The sequence below is a fragment of the Podarcis melisellensis genome, assembly GCF_964234715.1.
Source record: "Podarcis melisellensis genome assembly, chromosome: 15".
Lineage (NCBI taxonomy): Eukaryota > Metazoa > Chordata > Lepidosauria > Squamata > Lacertidae > Podarcis > Podarcis melisellensis.
The window spans coordinates 19,128,799-19,155,127 of record NC_138532.1 but is presented as its reverse complement, the minus strand read 5'-3'; the positions used below and the strand labels follow the sequence as shown (position 1 = coordinate 19,155,127).

Genomic DNA, 26,329 nt, shown 5'->3' with positions numbered 1-26,329 from the left:
TTCACACATTTGTCAGATAATGGGTTCAATGGGAGATAAAGAGCCCTTGTTTATTCATGGGCTATTTCTCTTGCATTTACCTCATTCCTACCTTGAGGAATATACCTGAACAAATTAATGGGGTTGTGTTTTCTGCCTTGCTCAGACTTGGAACTTGGGATCGCCTTGGAAAAGTAGTAGGTTGCCAGGCTCCAGAATGTCCAGCAACCTCAGTATTTTGAGGAATTTTGAGAAAAGTCACAGGGACTCACTTCTTTCTTCCCATGCTTGTAAAAAGGTAAAGGTAAAGGACCCCTGACAGTTAAGTCCAGTCGCAGATGACTCTGGGGTTGCGGTGCTCATCTCATGTTTGTCCACAGTTTTTCTGGGTCATGTGGCCAGCATGACTAAGCTGCTTCTGGCACAATGGAACACTGAAACCAAGCAGCGCACGGAAATGCCATTTACCTTCCCGCCAGAGTGGTATCTATTTATCTACTTGCGCTGATGTGCTTTCGAACTGCTAGGTTGGCATGAGCTGGGACCGAGTAATGGGAGCTCACCCCGTCATGGGGATTCGAACCACCGACCTTCTGATCGGCAAGCCCAAGAGGCTCAGTGGTTTAGAGCACAGTGCCACTTGCTTGTACCTCCTAGCTAGTCTCCCCACTGCCCTCGCCACCTTAATAGGTAGCATGGCATTGGTGGGCATGCTGTGGAGCAAATCTCAATACAGCTGGGCTGCCATCTTCAGTTCTAGAGTCTCATATTTATTGATTGATTCATTCATTACAACTGTATCTCACCTTGTCCTCCAAGTAGCTCAAGCTGGCATATCTCCCTTCACAACAACCCTGTGAGGTATGTTAGGTTGAGAGACATTGACTGACCCAAGGTCACCCAGTGAGCTTCATGACTGAGTGGGGATTAAAAGTCCCTGTCTTGCAGGTCTCTGTCCCACACTCTAGCTGTTAATACCATGTTGGTGTAGAAGCACAGCATTCTGTGAGGCAAAAGTGGTGGACGCAACTGTTGCCAATGGGTGATGTTGTTTGGTGTCTCCTCAGACTGTGGGCTCCTCAGACTGTAGTGCCCTGCCCAGCGCTAACAACTCCACTGCTTCCTAACCCGGGGAAAACAGAGAGGCTCTTGTCTCAGGATGACTGAGGATTTGCACACAGAACCTGAAGAGCCTCATTTGGGCAGGAGAGTGCCCAAAACACAACACAGCGGCCTTCATTACATTTTGAAGTCATACACATTACCATCTAAAGAGGTGTTCCTCCCCCTAAGAACATTAAGCCTGGAGTCTAAAATCACTTAGCTGCACCACTGCACACACTCAAACCCGAGTGTGCAGTTTTTCCTCTGACACATGGAGGTGCTTTGAAATGTGCAGATAAGGCCTTAGTTCGTCAGGGTATTTCTTCTTCTGGGTGTTTAATGAATGCCAGAGATTGTAATAGATCAACAGTAAGTGGTTCCCAGGCCCAAGAATTAGGGGTTCTGCCAGTTCTAGATGGAGTTGCAGTCCCTCTGAAAGAAGAGGTAAGGAAGTTCAGGGGTGCTCTTTGAACCATCTTTGTTCATGGAGGACCAGGTGGCCTGTGATGAAGAGTCATCAGCTTCAGGTGGTGTACCAACTGGATTGCTGGTGCACCTGGACAGTAATATCTTGGTCCCTGTGGCATAGGTAACCTCAGGTCTGGACTACCGTATGTGGGGATTCCTTTGCAGTTAGTCTGGAAGCTGCATCTAGTGCAGAACACCACCGCTTGGGTGATGAGTGGTGCTCCTCACTGGGCACATATCATGCCAATGCTGGGGGGGGGGGTCTGCACTGGCCTCCTATTAGCCACTGAGCCACTCTTAAGGTTCCACCCTAAATAACCTGGACCAGGTTGCCTGAAAAACTGTCTTCCCCTCCATTGTCCATTAAGGGCACTAGGGTCAGCTAATAGAACCCAGTTAGTTTTGCAACGGCCTGAAGATGATTGATGTGGTAACACAGAGACAGGCTTTTAAAATGGTGGCACTGTTGCTTAGATATGAGAGACCCCATCAATACTGGCATCCCGCCGACTCTTGAAGACACACCTATTTAGGCAAGCCTTCCTCTGAGCAGAATTTTATTGTTCTATTTATGGAAAAGCTCTTGTCTTGCTTTTTAATTGCTTTTTTATACGGTATACTTTCATGTTTTAGTTTCCAATGGAATTGTTATTGAATATTTTACTTGCATATTGATTTCATAGTTGTAAACAGCTTAGAAGACATTTTGGCATATAATTGGCTTATTTATTTCATAACTTTTATATACCACCTGACTGTAAAAAAGTAAAAGTAAAAGCAGATCTGGTTTCACTTTCCATGTCATAACCATGTCATATTCAGGATTACATTTCACCACAGAGTTCCTGGGAGACCTCCTGAGCAAGTTTAGTGATCAGATTAAACCTTTCCACTGCTGAGAGCTGAAAGCTGGATTCTGGTACAATTGTCCCTCCCTGTTGTTTAAAACATAGTAGCACTTTAAATAATAAACAGGATAAACACTTGATTTTCGAGACACAACGGAAGCTGTGCCTTGGTTTAGGCAGGAAAGCTTTTGTTTATTATTGCGTTTATTTATTATGTTAGTGGGCTGATTTATTTGATTTCTGCTTTGGCTTCATGGTTGTAATAAGTTTAAACAAATATAAAGGATCGATTTCATGGCTAGCCTCCAGGAGATATTGGAGACTAATCTGTCAGATCAGAAGAAAAAGCATCCTGAGTTTCTGCAAGAAGAACTCACTGAAAGTCTCCCCCTATTATTTAAAGAAATAATACCAGTGTTGCCCTAAGTACTATAAAACCACACGTCTGAATTGCCGTCACGTTCTTCTGCAAATGAGAATTTTAGAGAGAGAAAAGAAGAGGCAAAAATGCCACACTAGTCCTTCTTGGAAAGGAATCCAGATCCCCGAAGACCCAGTCCATCTTTTCTAGGCGGTTGCATCTGCTTCTCCTCTCCAGTACTCCTTGATGCTTATTGCACTGTACTATTTCGGTGGCCAGTCTGGGTGGAAGAACACGGTGAGGTGCCACGCCCCTCCTCCCTTCCCAACAATCCCACCAAAGCAAATCCAGGACGGCGCAGGGATCTCTTGTTGTGCCTGTGTGCTGAGGCTGGGACTGTCACTCATTCTCTGATCAGCTCATGAAAGCAGCTAGATAGCAGCTGGACAAAAATAATAGAGATATATATATATTAAAATATTACACCGTTCCGGGGGGATTTTTTTCCCACGTCTCCCCCCACCCTTCTTCGCTTTGCACCTGAATCTCTCGCCTTAACCGGCCCAGGTTCCTATTTGAAAGAGGAAAATATATATGCAAGAAAACTTCGTCTCCATTCGGCAGATGACAATGCTTCAAAGCAAGGATCTCATCTGGACTTTGCTATTCATCGGGACTGCAGGTACACCTTTTGGCATTTTTTAAAAAAGCAAACCTTAAAGTGATGATTATTTGCATGTAATTTCCTCTGGATTAGATGCTGGTGTCTTACACTCCCCACCCCGCGTCCCCGGCTTCAGTTTGCAGCAGGGGATGGAATCCGGTTTGTTTGCTCGGATGGCAGACCGGGGGGCTTTGCAATTTGCCTTCTCGGCTGGCTTCTTCCTCCAAATGTTTGTCGCGTGGAATTTGTACGCGTGAGGTTTTTCTTATTTTTTTTTGTGACCGTTGCTTTTGCTCTCCCCCCCCCTCCCAAATCCTCCATCCTTGTTGCATGCCTACATTTTTTTTTTTGAAGGAAACATTTTTTGGGTGACTCTTGATGGTGCTAGGAGACATTTGGTTCATATGGGAGGTGCTGCTCCAACAAACCGGAATGCTAAACATGAGCCTCCCCCCTCCTATTCCCCACCCCAAGATCCAACTCGAGCATCTTCAGAATAAACCAGGCGTGGGGCGCGCGCGCGCGCGGGGGGGGTGTCCTCTCAATTTTTATTTGTCTTTAAAAAATAAAATAAAATAAAAATGGCAGGGACCACCTTCTGCTTCGGAGGATTGTCAGACTCTGCTCTATTCTGTTAACGGTTTGCAAATTTGAGATCTAGAGGGGGCACGAGGGAAAGAAAATCCGGGAGTGGAATTGGTCCGGGGGTTGCGGCGGGGGGGGAAGAGAGAGGGAGTTAAGGAACCCTGTGGAGCTGGGGGGGGACGAGAGAGAGCGTCTCGTTTTTTGGAATTTGTTCGGAGTCCTTGCTCGCCCCCCCCCCGGGCTGAGTGCATGGTGCCTTTGCTTCTCGAGCAACATTGTTCTCATTCAAAAGAGCATACAGAATTGAGGGATTGGCTGGAACCGGGGGCGGGCGAGGCGGAGGGTTGCGGGGGGGTGGTTGGCAAGAGAAGGGAAGATCCAGGGACCGAGCGGTTTGACAGCAGAAAGTGGAAAAGCAGAATAGAAAGCGTGGGGGGGGGGGTTGGATGGAGAGGGCGTGAACCAAGGGCATGCGGGGGGGGGGCTCGGGTACGTTTGATGACTCTATTTTTTTTGGGGGGGGGAGATTAGGAGGAGATGCAAATAGTGGCGAGATCAGCCCTCCTGTCTCTCCCCCCCCCTTGTGTGATCCTCAGGCTTGTGTCTATTGCCAATTGCAGACAATGGAGGGAGGAGAGAAGGGGGGGGGGTTGAGGATGCTGCGTGCGATGTGTTAATGGTGCCGCCGTGTGAGCAGCTGAAGCGCGTGGGGGGGGGGGAGAAAGCGAGGCGGCGATTGGGGCTGTTTATTTCTTCGGCGCACCAGCGAAAGGCTGCTGCAAATTCCCCACAGGCGATTTCTTCTTATCATTATTATTATTTGCAGCCGGGAGTGGTGGTGGAGGGAAATCGACGCTTTGCATTTTTGCAAATAAAAGCCCTGCTTTGGGCCGGGAGTGGGGGGGGGGGAGAGAAGAGAAAAGGGGGGGGGGAGAACAGGATCGCTCGCTAAATAAATAAATAAATAAATAAATAGATAAACAAACGGATAATAAGGGAGGCGACGTCGTCGTTGCAAAGGGACCAGGTGGGGCTGCGTGTGAATTTTATGGCGGCGCAAATGGGGAAATTGCTTTTTAATAATTTTTTTTTAAAAATCAAATCAAATCTGGGTACGGAGGGGGGGGGGAGGAAGCTCCCCACAGTGCAAACGCGTCCACCCCCCCCCCCAATCCCCGCTTTCCATTCCCAGCGGCTTGGACGCGCCGTGTGTGTGTCTGTGCGCGCGCGCGCGTATTGCCGCGTGCATTGCAATAGATGGAGAGAGAGCGCGCGCGCTGCTGCTGCTGCTTCTGCTTGCGATGGAAGCGACGGGCGAGCGCGAGCCGCACTGCCCGGGCTGAGGTGTGTGCGCGTGAGGGGGGGGGGTTGTTGATTGAGGCCTCGGCCAATCAGAACCTAGCAGAGGCCGAGCGGGAAATGCCGTTAGGGTCTCTCTTTTTTTTGGATAGCCCAACGTTCGGAGCAACCCCGCCCCTCGGGAGCGCCCCCTCCCCTCCAGTTCCTAACGGGCATCATTACCTCAGAGGGGCAGCCCGCCAATGTCGCCAAATGTCTCTTCTCCTCCTCTCCTCCCCGCAAAAAATAAAATAAAAATCCACGACGCTTCACAGCTTCCGACAGTTAGGCGTATTATAAAGCACATTCTTACTCCACCTCCTCACCAATTATTTTATTACACTGAAAAGCTCTTCCACACGTCCCAAGAATGCCACATTTGTGGGCTTCACACAGTGATAGTTGTTTCTCAAAGGCTTACTCCTCCTCTCGGTACAGTTTTTCCCCTCCCCAAGACCCCACATGGAGATACAGCCGAAGAGGAGGCAGACTAGAATCCCACAGCCCCACCTGGCACCGCGCTTGCCTGGTGCCAGGCGTCTCTCGCTTGTTGTTGACGGAAATCCCCACAGAACTGCGACAAATGTTAAAAATACCTCAGCCGCACCACCCCCGTGGAAACGCAGCCTCACCTGAAGAAGCTTCCCACTTTCATGGCTGCTAGGGGCTTGTGTTATTGTCATGGGGCCAGCCGGATCCCTCACAAATGCCATCCTCTCATTCTGGGCTTGATGCTGTGGAACGGGGGTCGTTGGGGAGCAGCTGTTGGCAGCAGGATATTTTCAACTTATCAGATCCGCTTCTCCCCAGTAAATATTAAATGGGCGGGAATGCAGGCTGGCATTTTGCTTACAGTGACGTCCTTTGGTTGGTGCGAAAAAATGTTGCATGCATGAAGAGCCCCGATTCCAAGTAAGCATCCGATGCCTAGAAGAAGCACCTTCTGCCACTGCTCTCCATCATTACAAAAGCCCTTGTCCCATCAAGGCAAAGGGTCAGCCTTCCTCATGGAAAATGGGAGTTCCTAAGTCTGTTATCAAGTACTGTAGTACTGCAGCCACTGTCATGGTAAGCACCCCCTTGTTGGGCTTAAGGTTGGAGACATTGCCATGATTCCCTCCTTCGTGAATGATGCTCTGTGCTATTGAAACTCTGCACCAGGATAGGGAATGTCAGGGGCCAGATGTTGCCCTCCAGCTTCTCTGTCTGGCCCTTGGGACTTTCCCCAGGCCACACCCTTCACTGGCCTTTATTCACACCCTCCATGAATGCTTTTGCCTGGCTGGAATGTGTCCTTGAATTCTGATAATGCTTATTGCTTGCCTGGATGGAGGCAATGTGTGTGTGCGTAGAAACTTGCTTGCTGTACAAAGGTAAAAAATTGCATTTGTTCCTCCACCCCATTTTGTCTCTAACCCCACCCACCACTGATATATGGCCCTTGGAAGGTTGTCTAGAAGGGAATGTGGCCCTTGGACTGAAACGGTTCCTCACCCCGCTCTAAAAAGATAGTATTGCCTCACCAGATTTCAGTAAGAGGCCTCCCAGGTTTGTACCCATTGTTGCGATAGCTCATCTTGTGTTAGAATCCTATGCCATGTACACCAAATTATATACTTTTTATGCTCTGCATGAATAGGTCTGGCATAAGCTACCACCTCTAGTTTTGTATGCATTTAAGTGGGTTAAAAATACCCGCTTCACCCATAAGTATGTAGTGAACGTGTGAAGCTCCAGGAAAGGTGAGTCTATAGTTTGTGTGGACAATCTACTATTTATTTATTTATTAAATTAATATACTGCTTGATTGTAAAACAAAAACAAAAACCCAAAACGTTTTACAAAAGGAATACTGTAAACAATAAACACTACTGCTTGCAAGTTGAATCTATTGCTTCTTGTCCAACCTGCAATAGCTCTTTGCTGAGGTTTACCTTGCCCAGTATTGCTGAGATACCACATCCGGTCAGTGCAAATAACAGTTGCTGTCACATCAGAGGTGGATTTAGGAAAGTGCAACTGGTTCTCTCACATTGGGCACCAAGCCAAGAGAGGACGCTGCAGGGGGTGCTGCAACAATGACAGGCAATGGAAGGGGGGGGGGATTTTGGCTTTGCACAATTTTCTTGTGAAAGCTCGAAGTCTGCCACTGGTCACATAGTCTGCAAACAACCACTGTTGAGATTCCAATAAATGAACTAATCGTGTAAAATTGTACCTCTATATTTTGTATTTGAGTGAAAGAAAGATGTAGAAGTTACAGTCTTTGTTACAGATCGTAGAATCTAGAGAAACCTGTTGTCCTCCAAATGTTCCATTCCCATCAGCCCCAGCCAACATGGCCAGTGATCAGGAATGTTGGGAGTTGTAGTCCAGTGCCGCAGGTTGCCCCTCCCTGATCTATTGCAAGAGAGTATTTTGCATACATATTCTTCCTACCTATTTAGTTCCATCTTCTTTTATCACTGTTAGTAGTCTATGCCACTAATTCTAATAGAACTGATCCAGAATTGGCCTCCACAGTCACTTACGGACCCACTGTTAAGACCGTGTTCATAGAAGACAATCTTACTCGGCTACGAGTGATCACCAATGAAAAGATAGAAGTCTATGCCACTTCTCTGAGCAGAGTAATAAGGATCTGGTTTGGTTTCCTTTGGAATGAGGCAAATGAAAGCTTATTGGTATTTTGTGTAATATTTGCCTTTATTTACAAACATATGGGTGGTGGCACAGGTTAAAGACTCCACAGGACAAAGTGAGCTGCTGGCATATCAGCTCTCTGGGAGAAGCCCAGCACCCTAAGATGCATACAGAGCCAAACCCCAGCTCTCTGTGTCTCTCTCAATTCAGACTGCAGCCTGTTGTTATTTTTGACACACAACCTTCCTTGCCCCCTCTTCCTGACTGGAGGTGGTGCTGGGGAATTCAGATGAGTCTTGGCAAACTACACCACTTGCTTTGTTTAGTCGTGTCTGACTCTTCGTTATCCCATGGCCCAGAGCATGCCTGTCTTCCACTGCCTCCCGCAGCTTGGTCAAACTCATGTTCGTAGCTTCAAGAACACTGTCCAACCATCTTGTCCTCTGTCGTTCCCTTCTCCTTGTGCCCTCAATTTTTCCCAACATCAGGGTCTGTTACAGGGAGTCTTCTCATCTCATGAGGTGGCCAAAGTATTGGAGTCTCAGCTTCAGGATCTGATGCTGTTAAGGTGCTGCACTCAATATGCCAGCAAGTTTGGAAAACTCAGCAGTATCCAGAGGATTGGAGAAGATCAGTCTACATCCCCACCCCAAAGAAGGGCAGTGCCAAAGAATGCTCCAACTACCACACACCACTTGGTATTCTCACAGAAATCTGATGGGAAACCCACAACACCTCATAAAGAATTAGTTCTTCTACATCCACTGTAGCTTCAAAGATATTTGTTTTTTAAAATGTATACAACACACAGCTTTTCACATATGTTTCAAAATGGCTTACAAAGAAAAAAACCATATAATATACAAAATTTAAATCTAGATTAAAGCATCAGAAAACAAGAGTATTGGAGCAGCATGTGCTGGACAGAACATTTAAAACTCTGGTGCTAATGCTGTTAGGGATTGTTTTCCAAGTAAAATCACATCCCAACCAACTTTATTTCTGTCAGGGGATGTGTCTTGTCCTAGGACATACATTCCAACCACACAACACCTGTTGTGTAGGAATGATGGATACAACCTCCTTTTAACTGCTCCTTGTTCTTAAGATTTCTCTCAACAAACCGCAATAGGGTGTTATTGCCTCTTACATAACTGTGGTTAGCAATTGTCTTATGGAAACTGCTAAACTAGTCTTCCATGTCAGATGTGTGGTTTTCACCTATTCTTGCTCTGTCCTTGCCCTTTCTGCTCAACCTTCAGTTAATCAACTGCTTATGCATTTCATCTTATACATTTCCCAGCTGTCATATACAGTACATACTAACATATTGTCCTACCACAATACACTGCTATCACCAAATACCAGCCTTGTTTTTGGATACATGGTATGAATTGTACTTCAGATGACAAGGAAATAGTGTAGGGTTGTGAAACCATTTTCAGCTTGAGGACTGCATTCCCTTCTAGACAAGCTTCTGGGGGCAAATTGCTAATGGTGGGATGGTCCAGAGGCAAAAGTGCACAGAGCAACAAATTTGAATTTTACCTTTGTGTGGTAGGCTAGATTATTTATCACTCCACCCAGGCAAGCAATAAGCATTAGCAGAGTTCAAGGACATTTTCTAGATAGGCAAAAAGACTTTAAAATGGCATGAAGAACAGATATTGAGGGGCATCGCTAGTCTTGAGGGCTACATAGAAACCTGGAGACTGCATTTAGCCCATAGGCTTGAGGCTCTCCATCCCTGAAATGTGGGAGGCAATTTATTTTCCCCAGAAGTGAGCACCCAAATGTTCATTTGTCACTTCTTTGTTTTAAAGGATGTTTTATGCAGTGGTGTTACAAAAGATTACAATAATGGTCCAGGGTTCTTGAGGAGCTGCATGAGCTGAATGCAGGAATCGTTTCAACAAACATAAAATGGAGAAGCCAATTACAAATAGGAAAAAGTGAAATCCATATTTTGGTGTCACGAGCAACATTTTCCTTTCATAGAACAACGGAACTGTTTTAATGTACTAAGCCTTTCCTCTTGGGGGAAACATGGCTGCAAACAAAAGACAGACAAAATGGTGGCTAGAGGGTTCCATTAACCATATTATACCAATTAAAAACAAAACTGTCTCCTATTTACAGTAGCTTAAATGAAAGCAGAAAAAGGAGATAGCTGCAGGGGTGTAGTGAAGAAGCCTTCAATAAACTCTCAGCTGTGATCACCCGGTGGGGTGGGAATAAAGGCTTATTTTCTGCCCACCCCAACACATCTTTCAAAATCACCTTCCCTTTTGTTTACATTTTCTGTGTCCAGGGATAGCGACACCCTAATTTACTTTTCAGATTAAAACAATATTCCTTTTATAATGCAGGCCTTCATTTATAGATACAGCAGATGGCTCCTCTTCTTGTGTGCTCATGCTGAGTACTATACGATTTCTTAAATAATAGAGAGTTTTCTATATATAATCCTTCCACATATCGACATGCAGACTTGAGGATCTTGGTCCTGACCAGTTGATTTTTTTAAAGGGACAGTTAATTTTAATTTAATGAATTTCAATATTTTAATTCTTTCAAGGATTATGGCTGTGTTCCAGGTTGCAAAGTGCCTTGATGTTTTCCTGGCTGAGCTCCAGATGTATATATTTTACAGATACTGTATCATGTATTTTGCTATAAGGAGAAAATAAAAATTGGCACTTTACTCTTAAAAGAAGATATAGACTACAATGGGTCGGGTGGCACGAGACCAGAAACAATTGATGTGGGGGGAGGAGGAGAAAATGCACCTGCTACCATCAAGTCTGGAGGGAACAACAAACAGCAGCCAAATGAGACAAAAAGCACACTTTATGTTTCTTGATGTAAAAAGAACACCACCCCTCGTTTTATTGATCCCTGAAGGAGTTTGAGGTATATGCAGGTTTCCTGCCCCCTGGTTTTATTAGTGTGTGTGCAGTTTTTGAAGTATTATAACATTTTTATAGGGAGTTCAAATGTGAGCAGCAAATTTCTGGTCTACCTTGTGCTCCTTTGGGGCAGATGTTACAGGATGACTGGGATGTACACATACATGAAGTCAGAGCCCAAGGAACCCCAGGAGTCTGTTCACCTCAACACTTTTTTTTTTAACATTCTTGCCTAAAAATTCAGTACTGGCTCCTAAGAATTCAAAATACTTTCCCAATCTTGAACAGCACATTTTTGGGAAAGCAGATTTTGGTATGTATACTACACATACCATCTATTATTACCTGGGAGAATTAATGGGGCCATATAGCTTTGCATGCAATACCAGGAGTTGTCAGAGTTTGCCACAATGAGGGTCTCTTCTGAGTGCAATGATACTGGCATATTTTTTTTTGGCAGTGCTTATTGTTTATTGGAGGAGAGAATAAAGTGGGTATCTGGAATCATTCCTTCCCCTCCAAGGAAAAGTGATCATTGTTGATCAAGAACAATGGAAGCAGCCTCAGATGTGGCTTTGGTAGGCATGAACTGCTAGGGTCAGAAGGATGATCTGTGTACAGAATCTTTTTTACATGTGTGGATGTAATCCCCTGATGGATTATGTTTAAATGAGTAGATTATAGAATTTAGGTTTGGTTCATATTCTATAGTAGATATGGATTTCCTGAGTGGCCTCAGCTAAAATGTATATTCTCTTTCTTGATTTCCAGCTGGGAAATCAAGGGTCTGTCAGAATAACTGAGGTAATGAATATAAAACACTTTTTATATCTATACTTTTCTGTATACATTTATTGTTACAGTATTATCATGACATGTCTTGGCCTCCTGCAGTTTGATGTTTGCACTTTTACAAAGCAGACAATAAGACTGGAGCTACCTCCCTCCCTCCAAATTGAGATTCATGCCTAGGCATTTTAAATGTATTTTGATCATTGCTTATTAATAAAAATAATATATGAAGACTAGTTTAGTTGAGAGAGGTGCATTTTCACAGTGTATTGATTTGAACATGGTGGACACAAGTGAACACAGATTAGTAATTTTGATTAGGCCACTTGCAAGGTGTTCTGTTAAACATGTCATTTTCTCTTTATTGGTGTCAGGAAAAGATGGAAACTGAGGGAAAAGTAAAATAATTATGCTTTGAAGATTAGTGCTTTGTATGTGTGTGGCAGAAAAGAAGTAACACAAAATATTGAATGTATTTGGATCCTCCTGGATGTGGTTTAGAAAGTAACCACATCTCCCAGGCATCTCTTCAATCTCCCTTGAGACTTTTTTCAGTGTGGGGAGCAGCATCTTCATTTTTGGGAGTAAGGTTTGTTGTCTAGAAGTTTCCATTGGATCGTGCCTGACATCTTGGAAAGAGAGAAATCCTTGCCCAGATAGGCATGATGGTATAGGTGGGTGAGTGGGGCAAGACCTCCTAAACCCATAGAGTCAGTAAGGGGTTAGAATCTGAGCAGACTAATAAAATCCTGAATTGAGCAAGGGCTGGGAATTTTGGCATCCGTCTGTCTTGAAAAACAATGGAGTACATCTCTAGGACCCCAAAGACCCTGATGCTGGGAAAGATTGAGGGCACAAGGAGAAGGAGATGACAGAGGATGAGATGGTTGGACAGTGATCTCAAAGCTACAAACATGAGTCTGACCAAACTGCGGGAGGCAGTGGAAGACAGGAGTGCCTGGCGTGCTCTGGTCCATGGGGTCACAAAGAGTCGGACACGATTAAACAACTAAACAACAACAACACATCTCTAGGGGTGAAGTCAAAAAGCTGCATTAGCAGCACCGAAGTGACTTCCCTGGGGTGCAAGCCTAGACAGTGTGTATGGAGGTCCTACACTCCGCAGACAAGACTCCTCTCACAGCCTTGCTGATGTGGCCCAAAGGAAAACCGGGCAATACAGTTAGCATCAGGAGTTACTGGAAGGAGGCATACAAGGAGGCATTCAACCGTCCTAGGGATTCCACTTTGGATTTCTGTAGGGTTTACTTAGCCTTTTCTTCTCCCGAAGAAATCCCGCAAGGCAGTGGAGGTTTAGGGTCAGACTTTTCCTTCTCCTAGATAGGCTATCTTCCCAGGTTGATGAGCCCCTTCTACCCCTCACTTCTGCCTACAGCACATGCAGAAACTGCCTTCTTGACTGTTGGACCTACTGTTAGTTTTGTCCGCTCAATTTGCCAGAGCTCGTCTTTGCATGCAGGGCAAGTCCCCAACCCACTGAGGATTTGAGACCCATCGCCCATCCTTTCCTGGTTTTGCTAGCCAGTCAAAGCCATTTCCCAGGGTGTGGCTGCTGTTGCATGCTCACAGCTTCTAGGCACCACAGATGAGAGCTGAGTGCAGGGCGGTGACTAAAGTTGGATAAAATACCCCAGAAGCACATGTCCCCTACACAAGAGGTACCACCCCTCCCCTAACACCCCTTACACCCAAGGGCTGGAAATGACACCAGTTAATTTTCTCATGAGGCCAACCTGGTGATGGCTCATTGTGGGTGGGTTGTTGAAGAAATAATGGTGCTGATGGCCAGTCATTAGCCCCTCAATGGAAGCCATCAATCAGGCAGGAGTCTCTGCCAGGCACAGAGGGAGAAGCTGCCAGGGTTATGGTGGGTGTTGATGTAACAGGAAGGTGGAGTTGTGTTTTGTAAGGCTTTGGGGAAAGAAGGGAGGGGCCAGAATCCATGCGGGGCTGGCTGGGATAGGCTTTACACAAAGATTGGTTTCTGCTCTGGACCCAAGCTTGCTGAAGCTATGATGAGAGCAACAAGAGACAGCCTTGGGGTGTAATGTTCTGCATTCCCTCCATCAACACTCAAGTGTAAATATGTGTAAATAAACCATATTTCTTAAAGACACTGCTGACTCTGCCATGCCTCATTCCAAAGAAAACAAACCCTGGTGCCAAGACCCCTGGAATTTCTTGCACCACTTGGCAGAGATTGGGGTGGCTGATAACAATATCTTTTGTTAGGCATTAAATTCATAGCAGTAAATTTTGAAGGTCAGATTTGCACTGTTTGTGGTCCCTTTGTTTGGAAAAGCACAGTGCCAAACCTTAAAGCTATTGCTGATGCAAAGTGATGTAAATGAGTTGGGGTTGGTGCTGCTGCTATTATGCCCTTTCCTGTTTGTAGTGTTGAAACACTGCTTCTCTCTTGCAGCTGCTCATTAGTAGCTTTGCCTTTTGATGTTACCCTGAATGCCAAATGGCAGGTTTTCAAACGCTTTTAATACACTGTATTTATAACTGTCTTACAGAACCACTGCTAAGTGCGGGAATATCTATCTGTTACTGCCTTCCTCAACTTGGTGTATTCCAGGTGTTCTGGACTATAACATCAACTATGTTAGCTGGTAGAAGTTGTAGTTCAAAACATCTGAAGGGCATCACTTTGGGGAAAGCTGATCTATAAGTATTTGTTTTTCAGTTTACAGTACAGCGACCAGATTGTGCACCCAAATAAAGAATATATAAGAAATCAAAGGATGATATTTCAGATTGAAATAATCTATTGGTTTTATGGCTCAGACTGTGAGTGTAGCAATACAAAGATTAGAAGGGAGAGATTAAGGTTGGGGTCAAAGCTAATGATTCGTGTGTTATGGTTGCAGTCAGACAGCAGTTGTCTCTCCCCCACTCCCCCAAATAATTTAGGAAGTAGTAGAAAATTGAAAAGATAGAAATATAGCAAGAGCCAAGAGTTGGCAGGATCGTACCTGCTTCCCATACACCACATATTTTTGTCAGCATACTCTGCTGTTCCATGATGTATTTACATGTATACATTTTGCAACAGTACTGGAAGAATTATAATGGGTGCATCATGATACAGACTAAGCTGTAGACTAGCCTTTCCCAACCTGGTTCCCTCTAGAAGTTTTGGATTAGGAATCCCATCAGCCCCAGTTAGCAGGGCCAATGGTTGGGATGCTGGGAGCTGTCATCTAAAACATTTGGAGGGTTAGAGAAACCTGCTGCATACTTTCCTACACCCTTAATGTACCCTTAAATCCCTGATTCTACTTGCAGAAGGGAAAGGTCTCCTCAACAAGAGAAGCCTCTGCCTTTGGGTTTTTAATTTTAAATGCCACCTGTGCAATGCCTCTGGGCTAGAGTTGATTAAAAGAAAAAAAATGCAGATTACTGTACTAAAGGATTAGCTATGAAAGTATTCCCTTTTAACTTACCTACTAGCACTGCAGCCAGCACATGGCTGATAAGCTACTCACATATAAACCTAACTCTCACTCTGTGTTGGATTTGTCATACTTTTTATTCCTGAATATATTATAGAGACAGAGAAGGGATCAGGTTTCCCATGAGGAATTTTAGAGATCTACTGCTACATCTATAGATAAATTTAAGACTTGTTGATGGTCTTTCTTGCATCTTTCTCCATGGTGCTGGATTTATTCTGTGAAATAGGAGGTGATATCTGTGGAGAGTTATTAAGATAATAGTGGCTTGAGAAGGTTGGACACACACAGAATACTATTGAGAATGACACAGCTTTACCTTGGTGGTCTTCAGTGCCATTCCTGTCTGCTGAATTCCATTTCCCCCTCTTAACCAGCAACTGAAAAAACTGCTTGTTTTTCTTGAGGGAGTTTTGCTACTTGTTGTTTGAGTGCTGAGACCAAAAAGGAAAAGGCAGAGATACATCAAGCCAGGCCAGCCCTTGTGTAAGCAACATTACACAACAGATGAAATGTGTACAGATGTGTCCCCCCCCCCAATTTTCTTCTTTCTTTATGTTTCCACCACCCGCTTATTGTTATTCAATGCCCCCAAACTTCACCTGAGGCTACTACTGCCCCCTGGATTGTTCCAGCACCCCCAGGGGTGTTATTGCAAGAGTTGGAAATACCAGGGAAGATATAAACTTGGAGAAGGATGGAAATGGTAGGCCTGCTATGGAAAAAGGAGAAAAGGTGGAGTTAGAGGTTCATGTGAGTGTAGGAGGGGAGCACCTGTGGCCTACTGAATCAGTGCCGTAGGAAAAGGCAGCAGTTCCTTGTGTGCCTCCTGAATGTACTGAGCTTTCTGAATTGGTGCCTGCAGAGGTACCAGAAAAATGGGTGGAGCAGAAGGGAAAGCACAAGGCTTGTGTGCCTGTTGAATTTGGTGACATTAAAATGTCACTGATCTTATTCCTGGGGTGCCAGTTCTTAAGTGGACCCAACAGCCAGGATCACCCAGAGTTCCGTAGGTTTGGGGGAACAAAAATCACCGTGGAGGTTGCATGCTTTTGTTTAGCTCCATGAACCACTCCAGAGGTGCTGGGAGCAAGCAAAGAGGATGATTTTTGGCTACCGGTGTGAGGCTGTGGTCCAGGGGATTTTTCAGAAAGTGCCCCAAGATAAAGCCTGGTGGCAAGATTTTGGTTTGGAGTATGGGATAGTGGATGACACAGATTTGCTGATGGGTAGTACAAGGAAGAGAAGTGGAGGATATTCCCCGTGTGCCAGAGAGGAAGCAGCTGGAATCCTGAAATTGTGTCCTGGAATGGCTGCAGAAGCTGATTTGGAGCTGGGGGGTTGGTTTGGAGGTTCACAACCAGAGGGAAGACCAAGATGGAATAGGAGAGCTGCAGAAACACTGAGCCTTTGGTTTTGAGCCACAGAGTGATTATTTGATGTACTGGAAGTGAGAACTGTGCAAAAGTCAAAATCCCAGTAGCTAAACCTCTGAAGTTGCTGCGAACCAGGAATTTTGTGTAGCTGTGTAAGCTCCTGGAACTCTGTGATGACCCCAGGAGTTCTGTGATTACCCCGGTGGACTACTGCAAGGGGTGGAAGCTTTTGCTCTTGGGATTGTGAACTGATTAGGGCTTGAGAAACAGAGGTTGCCAGGGTGACCTGGGTGCAGTGGGGGAAGCTGGAAGCAGAAGTAGAGAAATGGTTTTCAGCAAGTGCTGCTAGGAAGGAGAAGGAGGAAGTGGGCAGAATTCTATGCAGAGACTCAAGGGCAGCGGCCATGCTGGCTGGCTGGCTGGTGGAGGCTGTTCCAGAGAGACATGGGGATGGTGCTTAGGATGCCTCTGAATCCAATGCTGCGCTGCTGGGAAGGACAAGCCCCCCTTGAGATGCAAAGCTGTGAACTCTCTCTCCATAAAACTCAAGTGTACAGTATGTGTGATTGAACCATGTTTCATAAAGACACTAGTCTCTGCCGTGCCTCATTCCAAAGGAACACAAACCTTAGTTAAGTGCCAAGACTCCTGGAATCTTGCTACTGCTTTCCAGAGATTGGGGTGGCCTGTAACACATGTATGGCCCTTTCATGTGAACCCCAAACAATGAACAACATATTAAAATATATGCAGAAAAAGTTCAATAAATACAATGAAAACAAAATAAAATAGCAAGTTCATTAAACAAATTTTATATTAGGGACACCAGTTAACCCTGAAACAAAGAAATATACCAAAATATAACAAACCATTCTGCAAGGCTTTCACAGTTCCAACTTGAAAGGTGACTGTGCATTTATTGAGTAAATTAAAGAAAGAAAGAAAGGGCATGACAACATGGCAGAGTGGATCCATGATGGCACTATGCCATATTCTGCCTGACTCCCCGCTCCCCCAGTAAAAAAAAAAACCCTCTCTTCTATTTTAAGTGAGTTAAGCTATTCATGATGGCATTTTCTAGGAGTTGCTATGCTTGTATGTTTCTTAAACCTGCCTTAGGGAACTAAAAACTTTACAGGTACAAGTGTATTCTGCTTTCAGATTGTTCATATTAACAGGAAACTGCAAACTAGAAACCATTTAATTCATCAGCTTCCTTCTTTTAGATATTGTGTGAAAGTTTTTTACTTCACTGCTGGTGCAATCTAAGAGATAGCTCATAGAACTATGTCTACCCTGCAGTTAAATTTGCTAATTAATTACTGCTTCAGCCTTTATCTGTTTACTGTCTTGCATAACAGTGCTAACGATTAGGGCTGTGCATCAGAATTGGCCAATACCCAAGCCAAATTGGGCATATTTGAAGGGCCTCCGGTCTTGGATGAGTCAGGTACATATGCAGCCACAGATCACAGCAAGTTAAACTGGATTGGCACAGAGTAGGGCATTAGGCAGGAAGGGTGGGAAAACTGAAAAGGTTGAGACCTACCTGACCGGTGGCTGCATCTTCCCAGGAGAAGGTAGGCCCCATGCCACAGTTCTCTTTCCTACCTGACACTCTACAGGATCAGTACTGTTGAACGGAGGCATCAGTCCTTTGGGATATGGGGAATTGGATCCTCCTGCTTAACAGCTGTTAAATGGGAGGATCTGATCCTGCACAGTGCAATCAATGCTCCTTTGAGAATTGCTTGCTTCTCTTGGGTGCAGGGAAATGGCTCAAAAAGGAGCAGCAACCAGCATCAGATTTTCTACATCCTGCACTTTGCAGGCGTACCCCTCAAACTTTAAAAACCCTGTTTAAACTGTATGTTAACATGGAGTTTCAAAACCATAGGCCAACCTCCTAATTGTTTTGGGGATAGATCTGGGGCAGCGTGACTGGCTTCCATGGCAGAGCAGGGTAAATCCAGGAGTCAGGGCCCCACGGCAGATCAGGGGTGTGTGTCGGTGCACAGCCCTGCTAACAATAAGAAGAGCCTATTGGATCAGGCAAATGGCCCATCTAGTCCAGCATCCTATTATCACAGTGGCCAACCAGATGCCTGTGGGAAACCTGCAAGCAGGACCTGAGCACAAGATCACTCTCCCTTTGGTTTCCAGCAACTGCTAATAGATCTTGTGCCAGAAGATAGTGGTAGCTACTCCTCTTCAAAAGGAAACAACATGTCCCACACTACTTTCCCATGATGCTATGATGATTAAGCTTGGATGAAGCTTTGTATAGTTACTAGTAGGCTTGTGTTCTGTTAGCACCTCAGGCTGTAGTCTTAGAACAGTAATTATTTAAGAAAGATGTGGATCTTTCTTGAGAGAGTGATGAAGGCACATACTTTTTCTTGGCTCTGCCCAGTTTTTTGTTTTGCTTCAATGGTAACCTGCCACTCTCCATCCAGTGATTAAAAGAATGAGTGCCCCATTGCAATAAATGCGGAGTATATCATGGAGAGGATTGATCAAATTATTTCTTCACATAGTTAGGCCCAGCTGTGACACTTAACAACTTCTGGTTTAAAATAACCTCTGATCTTGGATTTAGTTTGAAAGAGCAAGAATTCCAGCCTAGCCAGAAGCCTAAAAAGAAAGAAAGAAAGTGCTAGCTTGAAAGAGCAATCCAGCTGGCTTTTATTTTTCAGCCCCAATCAGAGGTTTAGCTGTTGTGTTTTGCCCATGCTCTGGGCTTTCAGTAACAGAGTATCAAGGATATACAATGAACTCATTCCAAACTCATGGGAATAAATTCAGATTTTAAATATTAAAATTTCAGTAGAAGATAGTTCCAGTTTATCCTCTTCCACCACATAATTCGATCCATTAAAAATTGATCCATCCCATTGTTTACACCTGCAGTGGAGATCTGGAGGATGGTGTAATAATCTGATGCAAAAAAAGACTTGAAAATATCAGGGGCTGTTTGTAATGGAGCACCTGGCAGAGCTTGGATTTCCTGCTGGTTCCACTCTGGACCTCATGAAGAAATGAAGCAGCTGGAGAAATCTGTAAAAATGTAATGTGAGAAGAAGTGTATGGGGGTGGTGTCCTGGCTCTGTTAGTCATCAGTTTGAGCAGTCTGAGCAGCAGTCCATAGGCGTAGCCCCTCCCCAAATTCTGCATGTAGTTATTTTCATAGATCATTGAATGAACTATGTGAAAGGCCAATTGCTCCTCTGCTACTCATTCCACAGGGCTGTTTGATTTTTAAAGGCCTTTGGGATGAGAGCCAGTTTGCTGACACATGAGCCTTCAAAACACAATTGAAATAAAATCTTTGGAAGACAGAGCAACTGGCAAGCAGTGATTCTCTTATTAAGTGGTGGTTTGAAAATAGATAGTGTCTTCTGTAGTGGTGTTCTATTGAAAAGGATTGGATAAGAATATTTTTACACAGTGCTTAAGAAAAAGGAGAGAAAAGAATTACATCTTGCAGTTGTGGGTTTTAATTCTTCATAAAAGAATGAGCCAAGAAAAGTCTCATTGGGATTTCACTGCTATTAATCTGGGTGAATACAATGTGTTTGTTTTATATTGTTGTGGCAAAATGTGCTGATGTTAAAGGTTTTGTGTATATTTTTGCATTTTTATTTTGCTGGCATGGGGAAAAATGAAAATTGACAGTGCAGCGAGTTTTATTAGCACATGAGCAATTTACATCCCCTTGGATAAGATAAACAGAACAAAAGCATTACATATATGTAGAAAATGGTGCTCTCAAACTGTGGTGAGGGTCCTTAACAGTTGCCAAGAGAGACTGAAGAATATCCCTTGATATCTTCATTGGCCAGGAGGCAGAGAGGCAAATCTTTTAATGTTGATTTTCAGTGCTAGTGATCAGTGGAGTCACCCCCCTCTGTAAAGCCTTTTGATCTGGTACATTAAAGCATTTGAACCTACTTGTATATTCCCTGGGCAGAGAGGTTAGACTGGTGGGCAAGAGGGAGCCGGCCATTTCTGTGGTTGCACCATGGTTGGGTGAATCACTTTACCTATAAATGCAATCAACCCCCTTCTTGCTGTTATTTAGGTGTGATCTAAAAATGTTTTTATTCATGATTGCTTTTAGTGAGGGTGTAGAAGAGCTAAAGGGAATTTATTTTTATTGAGATAAGTGGCTGATAGAACTGGAGTAGAAGATGTGAAATGTTCTACTTCTGCTATTATTGCTTGACATTTTATATGGTTTTGAATTGTTTCATATACTGTAAGCAGCCATGGGAAGGTAGTCTATTTTGAACAGTGACATACAGTATAAATTCATACATGTGGTATCTATCTATCTATCTATCTATCTATCTATCTATCTAATCTATCTATATCACACACACACACACACACACACATTCCCACAACAGGCATGAGAATCATTGTTGCAAGCTGAACCTCTTGTTTACTTTAATTTAAAGAGACGTGAACAATTGCTTCCTTGACCTGGAGAGGCTTTCCATGGCTAGTGGATGTTCATACTTCTTTTTGATATCCCTTTTCTAATTTCACAGACAACAGGTTTCTTTGCAATTTTTAGTGATAATGGTGAGGCTAAAAACCTCTACTAAGAGATGATCAAAGTTTTTCATGGCAAGGGACAGTACAGTGGTACCTTGGTAGCTTGGCTCCTGAACAAATCGACTCTCGAACGTCGCAAACCTAGAAGTGAGTGTTCGGTTTGTGAACATTTTTCGGAGGCTGAACGTCTGACGCGGCTTCCATGGCTTCTGATTGAGTGCAGGAAGCTCCTGCAGCCAATTGGAAAGCCATGCCTTCGTTTTCAAACTGTTTTGGGAGTCGAATGGACCCCCGGAACGGATTAAGTTTGAGAACCAAGATACCACTGTAGTGTGAACCAGTGCAGCACAGGCCAGATACATGACTAGGTGAAGTATCCCCCCTATGCAAATGGACTGGCATAAGGTGACCAAACCCCTGCTTTTTCCAGACCATAAACTCTTGTAAAATGTATCTTCAGGTTCCTTAACAGTTTTTCAGGGCTTCATGATCTTCATGGGTCTTGGGTTGATCTGGGATTATAGTTCTCATATGTTTACTATGCCACTGGAAGACTGTTTGCTTTTTGTAGATGGCGCACAACCAGTTTCATATTTATGGGCTTTTGCTTTTCAGGTAAATATAAAATTCTGACACATACAGGTACCTGGATTTCCCCCCCCCCCTTCAGAGTTTGAGCAATTTAAGTAGTTATTATTTACCTGAAACGTAAGTTGCTTCTCAAATTGTCAGGAATGTTGGATGTTGTATTGTCCATCCTTAAAATGCCACTGAAAATTTCACACGAATCCTTTGACTAATCTGGGATTAGATGATTGACATACAGCTTTGAGTTCTCACCTCTAAAAGTGGTACATTTTAGAAAATGAGTACAAATTTTCAGAAGGGTTTACAATTGGCAGGCGATGAACAGATTCAGACTCCAATATAGGGTTGCCATGGGCAAAGTTTGAGTTCCTGAAATACAAAGTTCATGACATTAAGAAGCTGGGCCTGTATGCCAAGACTATACTATCGTGAGAAGGTGACAAGAGAAAAAACCAAGAAGACAGAAATGGAAATTTATTCATGAAATAATAAAAAGCCCTTGATTCTGAATAGGTTTTCTCATCTTTCACATCTGTTGTTGAAAGCCTGCGCTATCATTCTAAACAATCATTTTCTGAAATTCCATCACTTGTGTGGTGTGTGGTATTAAAATCACTCCTATTGTCCTGCTTTTTGCAACCATAAAACACTTTGAGGAAAACATCAGACTTTTTAATGAACAACCCCCATTAACATTTTGTTTTTTAAATGTGTTTTCTTCCAGTTCGCAAATATTACGGATTGCATTTGGGTGGATTATTTATGACACCATTTCTGTTGTAGGATGGAGAAAAAAGACTAAATTTAAACATAATAAGCTAATTTGGATTTGTTTACAAATATTGGCAAATTGTCTCAGATGTTTGGCATTATTGAATGGTCTTCTGCTTGAAAAGAGTGGGAATAATTGATGAAACCTTTGATTTTTTTTTTTAAAGAAATGCTTGTTGATGGTTCTTCACATGCTACTAAAAAGCAGTCTGTCTTTGCATATTAATCATCCCTTGAAAGGCTTTTGCATGCATGGAGAAATCCCATGGTGTGCCGAAAGAGGGTGTGGGGAACAGGGAGGGGGGCGGATTGTAATTGTTTTCTGAAAAGGGTTTTTATTTCATTCAAGTGAAAAAAGCTGAAAGCGAGAGAATTACTTCAGTGTTTTGTGGATGGAAGAGCCCTCAATTGGTCACTGTGTTTTTTACGTGGAGCTTGTATGCACCCTGAATGCTGGGGGTGTAGGGTTAAGAGGGGAGTGGCAATGATGTAATGTAGAGCACTAAGGAGACTCTAGCAGGCATGAGGAGGCCTCTACCTCAGCACTTCTTCTCTGGCACAGAAATGTTAAAAGCGAAGACCTGCAGCAAGATGTAAATCGAAAGACGTTGACAATACAAATCTTTAGATATACAATGGATAATCAGTTTTCATATTTAACTTTTGTATGTTTTAAAGTATGGTTGTGAAATTCTCTTGATCTTATTTTTTATCATTTTGTAAGGCTTCAAAAGTGTGTTGTTGTTTTTTAAACAATCAAGAAGTGTATAAATTTTGTAAAATAAATAAATAATCTGCCTACATTGCATGTTAAGCATATGGTGGTGGTTCCCAACACCAGACTTCAGTTACTTTTTTATTTATTTGTAAGATGTGCACCTTGAATTTTTATCAGATGGTCCTCAAGTAGCTTATGACACTTTAAAATGGGGCAGGGGAACACACAAGACTTTGGCCCTGCATTTGTGGTTGGACAACCATCAGTGTCAACCAGCATGGCCACTGGCCCATAGTGATGGGTGTTCTTGTCCAACAACATCTAGAGATCCAAAGGTTCTCCACTCCTCCATTAAGACAACCATAAAACTAACCAGTGTCCTCTTTCCTCTCATGTCTGCTGCCCCAGAGCCAGTGGAGCATGCATATACACACACACACACACACATATACCATATTTTCCCGTCTATAGGACATCCCCGTGTATAAGACCCCCCCATTTTAGGGGACTCAATTTTAGGAAAATGAGGAGGATGGCCGAAAGTTGTTGAGCCTTTCCCTCCACGCAGCTGGGGGCAGGAAACACTTCCTAGATTGTTTCCCATGTGCAGCAGCATCGGGGGAAATTGCGCCCCCACCAGCCATTGCGCTCTGATGCTGCCGTGTGCGGGAAACAATCCAGGGAGCTCCTGCCATGCGCATAGGCATCGGGGGGAAGTTGCGCTCCGGGAGCACAACCTCCCCTGATGCTGCCATGTGCGGGAAATGACCCAGGGAGTGCCCGCTGTGCGCAGCGGCATCAGTGGGAGTTGCGCTCCCGCCAATGAGCTGGCTGGTGGTGCGCCGCTTCTCCCCCCCCCATGCCACTATCCGTGTATTGGATGACCCCAGTTTTTTGACGTGATTTTTGAGACAAAAAACCTCGTCCAATACACGGAAAAATACGGTATATATTTTGGTCACGATATGTAAGCTTCCTGTAGCTGCTTGGGGCCAGTACTGGTCTGCCCCTTACCATGGTAGTGTGATTGGTAGGGAGAAGTTGCAACCTACTATCAGTGATCCTTGTTCCAGTGGCCTCACTTGGACATAGTATTGATTTATATGGTTGCCTGGAAGCTGCTAACATAGATTTTTTGAATGTTCAAAAGGTTGATCAGGTTCAGTAGAATGTTTTCACAGTCCAGCCCCTACCCCATTTTCACTTGCACTGAAGAGTGCACTGCTGCCCTTTGGTGAGTGTGACAGGCTCCAACCTCTCCCTCTCAACATTAGAGCTGTAGAGAAATAGGAGGGGATCATCATAGCAGTTGCAAAAAAATGGCTCCAAAATGGGAAGAAGGTTAGGGGTTTTTTTAGAGCTGATATGTTTGCAGCACCTTTGCTCTTCAGGGCCCAATTGGTAAGCTGCTTGCTACCCTTTCCTGTTTTGGGGATCTCTGGCTACTGTGTGGTTGAGGTGCCTGGAGTACCTTGGCTGTGCAGTGGCCAAACAAATGATGCCCACACCTCCCTTTTTTGTAGAAAAGGGTAGCAGCGGGTAAGGTTCTTTGGTTGCTTTGAAGCCATGCAACAAGGGGAAGAGATAGGGTTCTGGAGATCAGAATTTTGGCTTGGTTACCAAGGCCACCCCAAATTTATGGATCACCTTCCCCCCTCCACCTCCCAGCAAACTTATTTCTGAGAGTTCTCTCTGTTTCAAAAGCAGTGCACCATGGATTTCAATGCCCTGTACACATTTTAACATTTTTCCTTTTAGTAAAACTTAATTGGTTTGGCCAAGCTCCAAGTTATTAAACAGCTCTGACTTGTGTGGATTTTGCAAGGTTGCAGATGAAATAATGTAAAGATGTTAGAGTTTTTAAAAAAGTAATTATCTGTTTTTGAATAATTATAGACTGCAGAGAGGAAAAAAGAGAGAGCTTTGATATTCTGATTCTGGGTGAAGCTGCTTGAACTCTTGAAAAATCTTTGCAGAAATTAGTCAAAGGAACTGAACCACTGATGCTTTTGTTGTCTTTGATTATGAGGCTGGTACATTTGGCTTGTTTTTCAGCTGAGCTGTTACTATGAGTGCTGGGGATCTCATTTTAACGTTGCCGTTGGTCTCTAAGAAAAGGAAAGAAAAAAACAACACTTACTTTATTGACTTTCTATTTCTGTGCTTGATATTGTGTAGTGTTACACTATTCTTGTGCCTTCTTGAATGAACTAATGTATCTTCCCAAGGTGGGCTTGTTCTCAGTTTGGATTTGTCTGATGAAATATATTTTGAAGTATGCTGCAAGTGAAGTTTAATACACCTTATATAAAAGCAATTATTATTTTGGGGGCAAAGATTTATAATTCGTTGTGGCATAGCACTGCTGAACTAGGGTTCAGTCATGAATGCGACTGGTCTTGTTTTGAGGCCTCACCTTTTTCAGCAATTTGGGTGAACCTTAAAACAAACCGAGAGTGAGCAAAATGATTGGAGGGAATCTACTACCCCCACCATTATAGTTTTTAAAGCTACTGGCTTTGCAGTGGTGTCAGCAGCCTAGGAATAGAAGTAGAGCTCTGCTGCAGGTTTTCCTTCCCAGGGCACCCCAGGAAGGACACTGTCAGTGCTGGACTTCAGTCTTTCAAATTTCAGCGGCACCCTGTTCAACACCAAAATTTGTCACACACATACCTGCCTCTCATCTTCCATTCTAAGTCACTGTTGTGCCACCCCCTGCGGTGCCCTCGGCTTGGCACCCAGTATGAGCAAACTGATTGTACTCCCCTAAATCCGCTTCTGAAAGTGTAGTCCTTTCCAGAGGTAGTTTGGAAAGGAAGACAATGTCAATCAGCTGACCTCTGTTGTGCTCCTGAGATTTCTTTGTTGATGATAATAAAAATGGGGTTGGAGAGAAACAATAAACCAACACCCTCAAACCCAGAAATAGTTGCCCCCAATTCTGCAAATAGGATGATGAATTAGTGGCGGCTGTTTTCAGATCATTGTACAGTGGTACCTCAAGTTAAGTACTTAATTCGTTCCAGAGGTCCGTTCTTAACCTGAAACTGTTCTTAACCTGAAGCACCACTTTAGCTAATGGGGCCTCCTGCTGCCACCGCGCCACCGGAGCACGATTTCTGTTCTCATCCTGAAGCAAAGTTCTT

At 44.0% G+C, this 26,329-nt stretch overlaps 1 protein-coding gene across 8 annotated transcripts in view; it reads left to right on the top strand.

Annotated features, from left to right (window-relative positions):
* The first annotated feature begins 3,037 nt into the window (after positions 1 to 3,037).
* The window catches only part of NCAM1 (neural cell adhesion molecule 1), a 220,744-nt gene continuing 197,452 nt past the window's right edge, over positions 3,038 to 26,329 (top strand). For 3 of the 8 annotated variants that reach the window (XM_081889758.1, XM_081889759.1, XM_081889757.1), the window contains exon 1: positions 3,038 to 3,442. In XM_081889758.1, coding sequence (XP_081745884.1) covers positions 3,355 to 3,442 — 88 coding nt within the window. In that variant the 5' untranslated portion in view covers positions 3,038 to 3,354. The remainder of the gene's footprint in view (positions 3,443 to 26,329) is intronic. The other 5 variants (XM_081889763.1, XM_081889764.1, XM_081889760.1 and 2 more) reach the window with 4 other exon arrangements.